The sequence below is a fragment of the Saccostrea cucullata genome, unplaced genomic scaffold, assembly GCF_032062105.1.
Source record: "Saccostrea cucullata isolate Sc308-1 unplaced genomic scaffold, CSIRO_AGI_Scuc_v1 ctg970, whole genome shotgun sequence".
Classification (NCBI taxonomy): domain Eukaryota; kingdom Metazoa; phylum Mollusca; class Bivalvia; order Ostreida; family Ostreidae; genus Saccostrea; species Saccostrea cuccullata.
The window spans coordinates 6765-20488 of record NW_026924006.1 but is presented as its reverse complement, the minus strand read 5'-3'; the positions used below and the strand labels follow the sequence as shown (position 1 = coordinate 20488).

Below are 13724 nucleotides of genomic sequence, written 5' to 3'. Positions count from 1 at the left end.
TCGAGGTCCGCATTTTCTACCTCATACAATTATCTTGATGAGATTCCTTGGAGATTTAAACCGGTTTTGTTTATTTGATTGTACAATGTCATGAACAGCTGATTTCATGGCATATTGAAGATAGATTTATCCTTAGTGAAAGATTCTCACTTGATTATAACAGCACATTTGCTTGTTGCACTTCAACATCTTTCACACATGATCAACGTCACTTTTCGACATGACAAACTTTGAGCACCCTTACTAAAAGTCGGCATAAACTTTTATTTCTCTCGTCTCTCTAATATTTTTTGGCATTTATAAAACAAGTACCCTGAATTCATCTATTTTTCAGTAGCCCTTTTTAATATTTCTTACATCTATGCCAGTTTTTCCTGGGGGCGAAATTCAATAGAATATTAGAAGAAGAAACTCATCCCCTTTCTGACGTCATTTCAACCCCTTAATTGTTTGGACATTTCATATAAAAGCGATAAAATTTCAAAGAACTTACAGAATAGCGTAAAAAATGCAAATTTTATGGTACAATTGTGTCATACATCATGAGTGAATTAACGGGATTTTTGGATGACAAATGCTCATATAAAATGTTTTTCTCGCAGTCACATCAACTTACCGTATAGGAAATTTTGGCGTTTTGACGTTTTTAATCTAAAATAGTCAATTAACAGTTAATTTAGTTGTGTCGTGTACATCTGCGAGACATACCATTGCTCTCAAATATCAACAATCTATTAAAAATAAAACTAATGATGCACACTTTATTAAATAAATAAAAAAGGTCATGCTACTTAAATGTTGAAAAAATTATTGATGTATCTTAAGCGGTTTTAATTTTATGGCGATAGTCCACGAACTTTCCGAACAATCCTCGTAGAATCAGAAAATGAACATTGATAGCTCTCATAAAAACTACAAACAATACAAATATGAGAAAATGCATGTAAACCGACCCCTGGAAATTACAGAGGTAGGATCATGTGCCTAGGAAGAGTAAGCATCCCCTGTTGACCGGCCACATCCGCTGTGAGCCCTATATTTAGATCAAGTACATGTAGTTGTAACATTCCAGAATATACAAAAGCAAAGGCCTAACAACTGGTATGAAAATAAGCCAAAATTTGATCAAGTGACAGGTTATATTTGCTTAGAAGGTCATGATAACGAACTCAAAATTTATGACTTAAAACGGAGTTATTGAAATCCCTGTATCATAAATTTATGTGTTAGTAGTCTGACTCAGTTTTAAAAAAAATGATCGAAGCATGCTCTTGAGTAACGAATTGAGTTGTAAGACATAAACACTATATGCAGGTGATAGCAGAATATAATCTAGAAAAGTTGACGGTGGAAAAACTTCTCGTTTGTCTTACAATTTAATTGTAAGCTGGTATTTGTTGTCTTATAAGTCAGTAAAACATCCAAGTCTAAAACAGATGTGACAGACTCTATATGGTGTCATTTATTTATTGAGTTAAATCACGTCGGCGGAAATAACAATTGTTATTTGATAAAACGTCGGCGATATATCGGAATTTAGTGTGTATTAATTTACGTCCCATCCGAGAATTTTTCACTCAGATAGAGGGGTCGGGTTGTCTAAATGTCGAGCTTAAAGTTTATACTCAAGAAAGTATTTGAATAAATTCTGCTTCAAAGGAATATAATAACAGGTTGGCTAAGAAAGAAGCACATGTCGTGCTTGTCGAAATTCCAACACTTTGTCGAAAAACATTCTCCAAAGACAACATAAATGTTGTCAAGGGAAACCCCGTCATCATTTTACAGTCAACTTCAAAGTTCTTCTCCTACTTAACATCTACTTACTAGCATGTGAACAATACGATTGAATTTTAACGAAGTAATTTTGCTGATGACCAATCATAAGATATGAAAAATTCCGTTCTTTTTCCCATTGAAAAAGCAGTTTTCTGTGGTATCAAAAGGGCTAACTTGTGATTTATCGTGTGGAACGGTTGTAATTTTTTTAAAAATAGTCTTGAGTGTTAATATTAACGTAAATTTATCTTAAAACTCTGTTTTTGTTTTGTAAGGTCAAAAGTGGATAATCTGTAAGAAAAATTGTAAATAATTAAATTTCATATGATCAACTAGTAATATACTACCAAATACATGTTATCCATTGCATAGAAGAGGGATTTGAACTTTGGATACAAAGGGCAAACACTGAATTATTTTGAATTTCAAATCTGATGAGTCAGTTTTTCACAATGCATACGAGAGACGTAAAAGTTTTTGTGGATTTTTAGTAAGGCTGTTAAAATTTTGCGACGTCGTAAAGTGACGTTGATCATGTGTGTTAGATGTTGAAGTCCGACAAGCAAATATGCTGTTATAATCACGTGAGGAGGTAATGAAAATAATGGAAGTGTTTTGCATAACTCATATTGGCATAAAAACAGTTTAAATTATTGATAGGTCTAACTATTATGTTTTTGGGGCCTTCACAATTGCAAATTGAAGGGCAGGCATACTGAGTAACGGGAAAGGATGAATTTTACCCTTATTCAATATGAATACAAAATAAAAAATCATGAAAACAGTGATTGTTTGCATTTTATTAAAATCAAACCAGATTAATTTTAAATCATATTCAATATTCATATTCAATACCAAGGTCACAATAAGGTATCTCACTAGAATACTTTATGGAGTTTTTGCCCAAACTGGTTGTTAAAATGGATCCTTGGACTGTCTTATTTTATCCTTAAGTGGCCTGTCTGTGAACTGATATTGTCCTTGAATTGGTAGCAAGCCAATATAATTTTTCAGATTTTTCGACCTAATGTACATTAATGTTAAAAAAAATCAAAATCAAAATGGAAATCACACGTTGTCCGTTTTCAACACTCCATTCTATTCTTGTCTCAAATTTTCTGTATTATTCTGGTATCACAATGAAGATTTCCTTCAATTGCTACCTTGGTATCAGTTCTGAAAATGCACATTCAAGCTCTTCACAAGTTAAAAGAAAAGGGAAAAAAGAACCAACACCAATTATGGTTCATATTGAATAAAGCTCACAGTTTGTTTGGTCGATTGCGGAGTGTTTCCGATTCTAGTATTTAGGTATCAGATGGTGACAGGCGGAAGTTGATCGTGTCTTCTGCCAGGAGACCGTGTGAAAGTAAGTGTTAGCCCACCAGATTCTGGGTAAAAGAGGCGTGACTTCGATTCTGCCATGGCTTTAAAATCAATATTCATCAGCGGCGGTAATCTTTATAAGCCGAGTATTGGTCTCCATTTACCCGCTGTGATAACTTGATAGATACTGTCATTAAGGAATGAAAACTGTGTAACCTAAACAAAAGCAGATATAAAGTGTTTTTGCATCTTTCCTTTTCAAAAAAGTTTGACGAACAAGACCGTCACAATGCTGTTGGCTCTAGCTGGATTTCAGAGCCCCCACTCAGTATTGAGTTTAATTCTTTTAACCCTAGCCATCTTCTGCATCGATGGGTGAGTAAAAAAAATTCTTAAATTACATTTATTTATACATAATTTTTTAAATTAAGACCTTAAAAATGTAATTTTTTTTTGCTTTGCAAGTTTTACCTAAACAACATCATAAACTGGTACTCAGTAAAATACCTTGTACCTGCATATACATATTACCTTTTATTTTGAAGCATTAAGTTTCTCCGCACTTTTTTCTCAGCGATCAAGAGAAATCATCATCTGATATTTTGCCTTTTTCAATTCAAGCATCAGTTTTAGGTTACAATGGTAAAAAAACGTAAAAATGATTGAGTTACAAGCAGAAATAACAATTGGTGATTTCGTTCTCGATTTACTAGTAATTTGATTATGAACTGACTCTTACAACCCAACTAACTACTTTGATTACGTTAAGGTAACATAAAAGGGGATTAGCCCGATTTTGTTTAAAAGATAGAAACAAACAAAGAATCTTAATTATTTATGCAATTAGGAAATATCTGTACTGAACGAAAAAAGGTATGTACTTCAATTATTTCTTTTGATACAAACGTAATTATCGTAAAAAGATTGTGTAAGAACTTTATAATGAGTAAGTTTAAGTTCTTAATTTATATTACTTCACACATATTTAGTTGACTATTTGAACAGGGTATAAGACATTCTGTTACAAGAATTATGCATTTTAATTAAAATTTTAAATGTAAGAAGACAGAACCTTCTTGTTTTCAAGGGGAAGGGGATTTACTGAGTTATAGATCTCTTTTTCTGAGAACAACCACGTGCTCCTATGTACACTGTATTCATTCTTTGCATTCTAGAGATTTTCCTTAGTTAAAATTTCCCAACGGTATAAACAAAAAGTTACTGAGCTCTAATAATGTTCTAATATGACCGATTATTAGATATATTTCCTTAAAAATTTTATGTTAAAAGGAAATTTCAGAGGTATTTTATACCATTATTGGTAGAGGACATTTAGCGTGTGTTCCCTAAGAACACTGACATATGAAAAACGATTTCAACTTATCAGTGAAAATCCAATTGAAACTCGTATATCAGCATAGTTCTTATCAGGGGATGCTTATCGGTACTCCTCCGTGTCACCTGATCCTACCTCTGATGTTTTAGAGGTCCGTGTTTGCTTTGCTCCTAATTTGTATTTTTAATGGACGTTTGAGCTTGAATATATTTCATCAACAGAATACAGAATTAGCTACTTGTTTCTTGAAACTATATTGTTATATACACCATATAAGGTGTCTTGATAACCGCTGACGCCTTTTGATACCATTGTCAAATACACTGTACGATTCAGACATTTAAGACATTAATGAATACACATTGTAGTGTGTTTTTGACATGTCAAACTTTACATCATTCTTATTTCTCCAAACAATTCCGGTTTCAGTTTAGATATACTTTTACACCGTGATTGGCTCGAAATCACATTGGCTTGATCTGAGACCTATAAAGTGGACAACGTCTTTTCAAAAAGTGTCTTTTGGACCAGTTCTCAAAACAACTATTAACCGTTACTGCAATTTCTAAGTCAATCTTTTTCTTTATATAAAAATAAATTAAAATTTTAGTAAGAAGCATATCCTGTTTAAATAACTGTCCTGAGTTTTCATTCAGGGCAGATAAAAATATTTTACTCTCTTGCAAATTTTGCATGTGCTTTAGAAAACAGCAAAATACCAGTAGCTGAAGCGACTGTTTTGTTTTTTGTTTTTCAATATACATTGTAAAGTAGTGTAGGAAAAATATATAAACAATGATACAATAAAAAAATATTATTTGATATTTAGACTCGGGACTAGCAAATATGAAGCAAGAACGCTAGACTTTAAACAATGTGTAATATTACATATTTCTTGTAATATGTACTTTTATAAATTCGTAATTCTTTTCTATATGTTCTCTGAATGTCGAAAAGAGCCAATTAGCAGAAAACAGCCAATTAGAATTGATATCAAAAGGTCACCACTGAATAATATTTAATTGCAGTTTTTGTTTCGTAAACTGTACATATTGATATTTTCTTTGCTCTTGTCTTTATGATAACTACATTATTGATTTTATTAAATGTACGAAAAATTTGTCTTTGCAAATGTGGATGGTAGCAGACAATCATGTAAGAGAGTATATGTATGATTGCACTTTTGCATAACGCAGTGCTTCGTTTCAATAGGAAAGCATACCCTCAATTCTGCTTGTTCAATTAAACACCACATGAATAGGAAATATAATAATTGTTCATAAGAGGAATCATTTAAAAAAAGAAATACGATTAATTTTTTTTACTACAGTAATTTGTCTACGGCTATTTCTATTAGCCCGATCATGATATAGTGCACACGGCAGATGTAACCGCTCGACAAGGGATGAATACTCTTTTATACCACCTGATCCCACATATGATGTTTGTAGAGGTCAATATTTGTTCTGATCCTAATTTTTATTGTTTCAATGGATTTTTGAACATCTTTCATTGTAATTTCAAATATTTACATTCCTCGGAACTATGATAAAAAGGTACAGACAAGGAATATATAAAAATTTGTTAACATTTTCTATTCAAGAAGAGCAATTTAAATTGCAAATATCCTCAAGTACTGAAGATTCCTGACCCCAGAGGTTAAAACATGTTTCCAGCACATGGGTCAAGTTTTTAAATGGGTATGCATAGGTAAAAATGTTTGAAGAACAGGTGACCCAAAATAGTCCAAGGAGGGGCCATAATTGAAAATGAAACTATATGTCACAATTTATGCACATTTTGCTAGGTCTCTCGGTTTTATATTGTGGTTGTAAGTTAAAGAATGTTAATGTATTGAGTTACATTCATGTTGAAATGATGGAAATGAGGTACATTGCTACATGTGAGGAAATTATACAAGTACAAATTAATTTATCAGGGAGAAAAGACATTTCATTCCGTAGGGATTTCACAAGAAATCACCTAGTTAATGGAAATTATCTATCAGACTAAAACATGAATATTGCTCTCCCAGATACCATAAAAAATCCAGTAACTGAAAAATTATTTTTGAATTTTAATTTTTATTTTGTTATTATTTCATTAACAAGCCTTCGGAGGAGAAAAAAATGTACTTTAATTCTTGAACCTACCGAAACGAGACGAACGTCACCAGACAAAAAAAATAATTTAATAAGAGATTCGGGGAGAAATTGACCTCAGGCATGCTTTAAGGATAGCTCCTCATCATATAGACCATCTATTCTCGTTCTAGAGGCCCTGCTTAATTCATTCAGACATTTTGAACTCGTGAGAAAAGAGACTGTGAAATTGGATTACAGGGAATATACCCATCCTAATGATATGCCGATAACATTGTCATTTCTCTGGGGGATTCCCAGGCGAGCAAAGGCAAAATGTGTAAATACCACCGTTAAAAAGAAGAAATAACTGTCCATTCAACTTATGTTAGGCAGCGGTTTCAGATATTGTTCCAGACATTTCTGTATAAACAGACTGCAAGATTTGATAGATAATGAAATTTGCTGTTTTATATTCGATATTCAGACAAATCACCTCTGGGTAATGGAAAAGATTTTCCAGCATTGGATCCTAATGCTTTCCGCGATTTTACTTTTATTAGCTTAAGGCATCTTTGTGGTCATTTTGTTGTTTCAGCACCTCCGACAAAATGCTAAAATATCTTTTATAAAATTTTGCCAACTTATGTTCAGTACCAAAGCTTCACAAAAAATGTCAAATAATAAAAAGAGAAAAATTTTAAAGTTTTGAAGAAAATAATGTTTGACGGCATAAAAAACAGTAACCAAGATTTGTCCTCCGATAAACCATATCAGAAATCTTAGATATGAAGCATTTTATAGTATTTACAAATAAGAATTACATCAAACAGCTAATTAATAGAAAAGACTTTCCATATTACTATACTTTGCAATTCAATGATAGATAAATGAACATAAAAATTATTCCGTTGACAATTACTTCTTAAATTGTAATTTTAACCCCCATTTTAAAAGCTAATTTTCCTCTATCCTACCATGCTCCCAGTTCGACATGTGAAAATACCGACGACGTTTTATCAGATAAAAATATTCAGTTTAATTTTCAAAATTATTCAGTTATCCTAATGAACTCGAAATAAAAGACACCACGGAGTCTTATTCTACTGTTTCATATTTAAATGTTTCACTAGAAAAATATATTGTTGGCGATATTGACAACTAGACTTCATGTTAAACTTGATGACTTCAATTTTTTAACGGCAGTTTCCCCTTAATTATATAGAAATATACAATACTTACCAAGATATGGAGTTAATCTTCTATAAATGATTGGATATGCTAAAGCATAAGCTATGTACGAAGAATTTTTTATCCGAGACAAGATATTGACAGCAATCAAGTTGATATTACAATTATATCAATAATCTTATTTAAAGTCAACATTTTGCATACTTAAGGCTCGATAATGAAACATATTGAGATAACGAACAGCAACCAAGACGAAAAGTCCACAAAACAACACAAAATAGGCGCAGAGCAAACGGGGACCTCCAAAGCATCAGAGGTTGGATCAGGCGCCATGGAGGAGTGAGCAGAAATATAACCTTTCAGTAGTTTAAATTTGACGGACGCCTATTGTGCAAATTGTTAGGCCATTTTTTTTTTTACGCCGAATTAACTACGGATTTTTTCCTGATCATAAGAATTCAGGCGCACATGGCGGGTAAGACCGGTTGGCAGGGGACATTTTATTCTCCATGGCACCTTTTCCTCCTCGTTGTTTTCAGAAGTCTTTGTTTGCTTTTCTCGTTGCTTATATTGTTCAAATAGACATGTTCAGGTTCCTTTATGTTATGGTATCTTAGATATTTAAAACACTAAACTTAAAACGATATGTATCGTAATTGGTATGTCCTTAGGTTTTGCAATAAATACCACTTGAGCTAAAAAGAAAGAAGATTAAGAGCAACTCTTGTAAATTTATTATAAAATCGGGTTTGAGTAGTTGTGTATTAGTATACAGCTACATTGAGATATTAAATTCGAACTGCTACTGCATGTTTGATAATTTAATTAACAAAACACACAGTAAAGTCATTCCTACTGGTTATCAAAAATCGACTTTATGATTGTTTTTCTTTTTGAAAATTATATATTTACCTCTAAGACCAACAATAAGTATATTTTCGAACACGCTAAATCAAAGATTACCCACATTTTCTTCAAATGATGCACTGTACATCAAATCTAAATTCTGTTATCCCTAGATAATATTCCCAAGATTTATGTTTCTTTCCGACGGAATAAAGTATACAGCTTGGCAAATTATCAATTACCGAGGGGGAGACTGAGTATATAGGAGAGGAATTATTTCATCACAATGTATTTTCTCTCCCAATTAATTGTGATACGATGCATGGGAGACATCGTGTTAACTTCCTTATGATTCATCCACGAGATTCATAATGGTCAACGAGAACCTGATGAGAGCCTGATGGGTAATTATTGATACAGGGAAAATCATCAGGGTTATTATTGATACATGAAAAATCATCAGAAGCCCAAATACTTCTATGTTAATGGAAACATGATGAATTTTACATAAAAATGAACTTTCAAATTAATTTTGTAAAGCTGTTTGTTTTCGTTTTTCTTTCTTTTCTTTCGTTTTTCTTTTTTAGAGTTTCCAATGTGAATTGTGGTTGGGTTAATGCACTGATACATTAAAGAAAAAAAAACAACAAAATTTCTTTTGTTGAAAAAGTTCAAATAAGAAATAAGAAGAAAAATCCTTTTCAAACTTTTAAAATGCATTACATCTCTCTTCCTCGTTTTACTAGTTTAAAATGTTTGTTGTTGCTTGTTTTTTTAACGGGAATTTAACTTTATTCTTAAATTATAATTTTGTTATTTTGAAGAAGTTTTCGGATGTTCCATGCAGTTAAAAGAGACTTCACAACTATTTGAATGTGTTGTATACTAGTGTCTTTGTAAGGCAGTAAAGATATACCTACTTCTTTGAACATATCAATCTATATTACACCACATTCCATTTAATGTGATCTCAGTTTGGGTTGGAGTTACATATTCTCTTTGCTTTGCTCTGTATAAATAGCGACGAGCATTGGCCTTAAGTAACAAACAGATTTCTGTTTTCTCTTGCGGGGATTAACTTTTTCACTCTATTGGCTGTAATGCAGTAAATGATATAAATGACAATAAAACTATTGATGAACTGCATTCTTGCAGTAAATCATTGACCTTGTTTTGTTATACTAACTAGCTTGTATTCCATTGACTAATTAGAATGGATTGTCCTCAACTTTTCACAGAAACTCCTGCTCTTATAGTGGTTTTTACTTACGTAAGCATCATTACGTTCGCCTTCGTCAACACGACATCGCACATATATCAATCTGAGCCCTATATTAACTTCAACTTGATATTTTCTTATTTCTTATGAAAGCTACTTATTTCTTATGAAAGCTATTTTCTTTCCATCAATTCGTTCACTTGAACTTAGAGTGTTTAAAGCTACTTGTATAAGACAAAATCTTTAAGAAGGACGATCTTCCTTCAATGAAACATACGATCACATGCAGATTAATAATACAATACTTCTCATACTTCAACCGAACTTATACAATTATTTTATAAACAAATTGTCTTTCGCTTACGAAGGATTGTTTATTTTTCTGCAACTGTTTGCAAAGGTTTGCTTCTGTTATTAACAAAGAAAGCATTATTTTGTCCAACAACTATAAGTTAATTTTGCCGTCAAGGCAATAGAAATTGTGGTGAACGTAAAGCTGTCACTCAAAAATTTTGTTTCGATATTAATAATAACAAAAAACAAGTTGCAATTCATGCGTAAGGATTGTTGTAATTTTTTGGTCTACAAAAAAATAAAAACTAAGATAATTACAAACCAATCATGTAAGATGTTGGAGGATAAGCTGAAGGGTTCTTGATGCATTGCCAAACGTAGATAACCATCTGTCTTATTGCAAAATCATTTAAAGATCAAAACATCCACTGCATGCAATCAGCCTCCACATTGCGTGACAGACCTGTCGTGATGTTTCTCAAAACTCACCTTCCCAAAGACATATTTTGTAATATCATAATTGTATCAATAAAGAAGAACAAAAAAGATAAAGTTATTTTTCTAAAGGAAGCAATGAGATCAGCATGATTATACTGACAATCAATAATTGTGTCATTGCAAACTGTGTCATTGTAATACCAGTTGCGGTTGTCCTAGGATTAATCATATTCCGGCCTTGTTCCATTTTGCACTTGCTATGGTTATTTTGTTCTGTATAAGGCATTGTTAAATAACCATTGAATGCACATTCCCCTGAAAATAGAAACGTGTATAATCATTTATGGCCTAAAATCATACCGAATTCGTAATCATAGAGAAAAAAACATGATAGATCGTAAGCATTGAAGATGATCATTAACAGCAAAGACCAGAGTGCAATGGTTATCAATGTCGACTAATCGTATCTGAGAGAATTACAGGTTTTCTATGATAATCAGAGACACTATTCAAAAGCTCTCGCTTTTATTTCAGTAAAGAATTGACCAATTCGAGGATGATAGAAAAATAAGTCATTGATTTGGGGATTTATAATTAAAGAAAGCTATATATGATTTTCATTCTGTTAAATCTCCAGTGAGGTAAAGTTTATAATTGTCTTGTCGGTTTTAATGTTTCTATGAAAGAAAACAAAATATAGGTTAACAAACTCCTACTCTAAATAACTGTTTTAGTAAAAATATTCAGAAGCAGCTCGATTAAAGCAAAATCATATAATTGTCAGCTTGTGTAAAAGTAAATTTCCAATCTAATGCTTTACATTACATAGTAAAAAAAGTTTCTCCTAATGGAATTACTAGTAATCTATTAGTTTTAGTATAATTGATAAGAAATGTTTAGGATACCAGGAAAAATAAAAAAAAAATATAGACATCCAATTTTACAACATATTGAAAATCTCAAAAAAGACTTGTTTTGCTTTAAAATGCGAAAATGCAGCAATATTTTATGACTCTCTCTCTCTCTCTCTCTCTGCGATTAAAAAGGATTTTAGGTGACGTTTTTATGTCAATTTACCATGTAAATATTAAACAATAAAGTGCAGTATTTGACAGCTTGCCTTTTGTTCTATACAAGACTGCGCAATGCATTTGCTTGTGTCAGCACGGTCTAAGTAAATAATTCTGTTGATTTTAAATCATTTAATGGCTAATTGCAAAAAAGCAGTTTTCAGGTTAATGTTTTCAATGGAAGTAATTATTACTCGAAGAATTTTTCCATTACTGCATATTTGCATGACACTTCATTTATTTGTCCTGTCTGGGATTTTGTAATATTATGATTGACCAGATATTGAAGACAAATAAATATCGCCTACAAATAAAGTCGTTTTTCTCGTAAAATTGATGATCATACTGGCTTATGCAACAATTTTTTTGACATTTCAGCGACGTATGAAAAGGGAAACATGAATTATTGTACATTTCATAAATTACATAAAAATGCACTTCATTATCTTAAATTTTAAATGAAAATGAAATTGATTCTTTTGTTTTGCCATCGCATGAATTCATAATTTTAAAATGAGATTTTTTTTTTACTAAAAATCATTTAATGATTCGTTTTAGTAACCAGAAAGAAAGTCTTATGAAGTATGTAAACAATCACACAAGAAAAACTGAAAAATAGGAATGTTAATATATTTTTATAATTTAATTCGAGAAGAATATAAATACTTTACCCAGAGTAGAAATATTTTATGTAAAAATTTACACCACAGATATAATAAAATTTAGAAGTGAAAAAATAAAATCAACAGCACACTCTTGATGGCAAACTTGATGTTTGAACTTTTATCTAATTAAAACATAATTTAAATATATATCATCTATTTTGTTTCAATTTATATATGTTAACTTCTTCTTCAACCTCATCTTATTCCATTTTTGTTTAAATTCCTTTTCAGAACAACAGGCATAGCTGAAGATGAAAAGCTGTCAAGAAACAAAAGGATGTTAGACAGAGTCGGGAGCGGATTTATCAAAAGAGAATCGGACTCCAAGATAGAGGAACTAGTCCCAAGGCTCAAATACTACTTAGCTCAAATGGCTTCTGAAGAAGACGACCAGAACCTTCCCGAGAAAGCTGACAAGAGAACTTTTGATCGTTTAGGAATGGGACTACTAAAGAAACGTCGTTTGGATCGGCTCTCTATGGGTTTTTTAAAGCGGGATGATGGAGCATCTGGAAATTATGATGACGATGTATATGCAGAGGATTTAGGCAATGAAGATATAGACAAACGATACTTTGACAGACTCAGTTCAGGATTCATCAAGCGTGACGACCCCGGAAAACGATACCTTGATAGACTTAACTCGGATTTTATCAGGCGTAGTACCTTTGACCGTCTTGGATCCGGGTTCATTAAACGACGCTTCGACCGATTGGGATCTGGGTTTATAAAGCGTCGTTTTGACAGGCTGAATTCTGGATTTTTAAAAAGAAATTTTGACAGACTAAGTTCTGGCTTTATCAAGCGTAGGGGATTTGATAGACTTAGTTCTGGATTTATTAAGCGCCAAGAAATGGACAAGAGAAGATTAGACCGATTGGGATCTGGCTTTTTATAAACTTAAAAATATAGATCTATCAATATTTCAATGTCGAAGGTGACCAAAGAACAACTATTTTTATAGAAAAAAGTTAAAGTCGTCAAAATTATTTGAATATCGTTAACAAAAATATACAAAGCAAAATGACTTCATCGTGTTCGAATAAACAAATAATGACACATCTTTGTGGTTTATTATGCAACAAAAAACTGCAATCATCTATTACTTTAAGGTGAAATGAAGTATAAATACTAGACATTTTCCAATCACACTTGATAATCAATCTCATTGTTACTTAGATACAATGTAACATATCCAATTCGTATGTATAGTTGCTGCAGTATATTTTGTGATGTAATAAATGCTGAAATAAATACAAAATGGAGAGATAAATGTGTTTTTCCTTTTATTTAGCAGCCCTTTCGCTAAATGATATATATATTTGTATCATTCTTCTTTGAGCAAGAAGTTCTTTCTACAGATATGTATATTGCTTATTTCTATGCCATTGCACTGATGTGCAAAAAATGAGTATATTATGATGATGGTCAAGCAATAAATTGGCTTCAGAAATACCCTTCAACCTTATAAGATCCAGT

General features: G+C 31.9%; 1 protein-coding gene across 1 annotated transcript; it reads left to right on the top strand.

The window, feature by feature from the left end:
• The first annotated feature begins 3181 nt into the window (after nt 1–3181).
• LOC134265445 (uncharacterized) lies at nt 3182–13518 on the top strand. Its single transcript, XM_062747650.1, has 2 exons — nt 3182–3480; nt 12477–13518. Exons 1-2 carry the CDS (start codon nt 3395–3397, stop codon nt 13141–13143), a joined length of 753 nt encoding a protein of 250 aa, XP_062603634.1. The 5' UTR covers nt 3182–3394; the 3' UTR covers nt 13144–13518.
• Nucleotides 13519–13724: the final 206 nt, after the last annotated feature.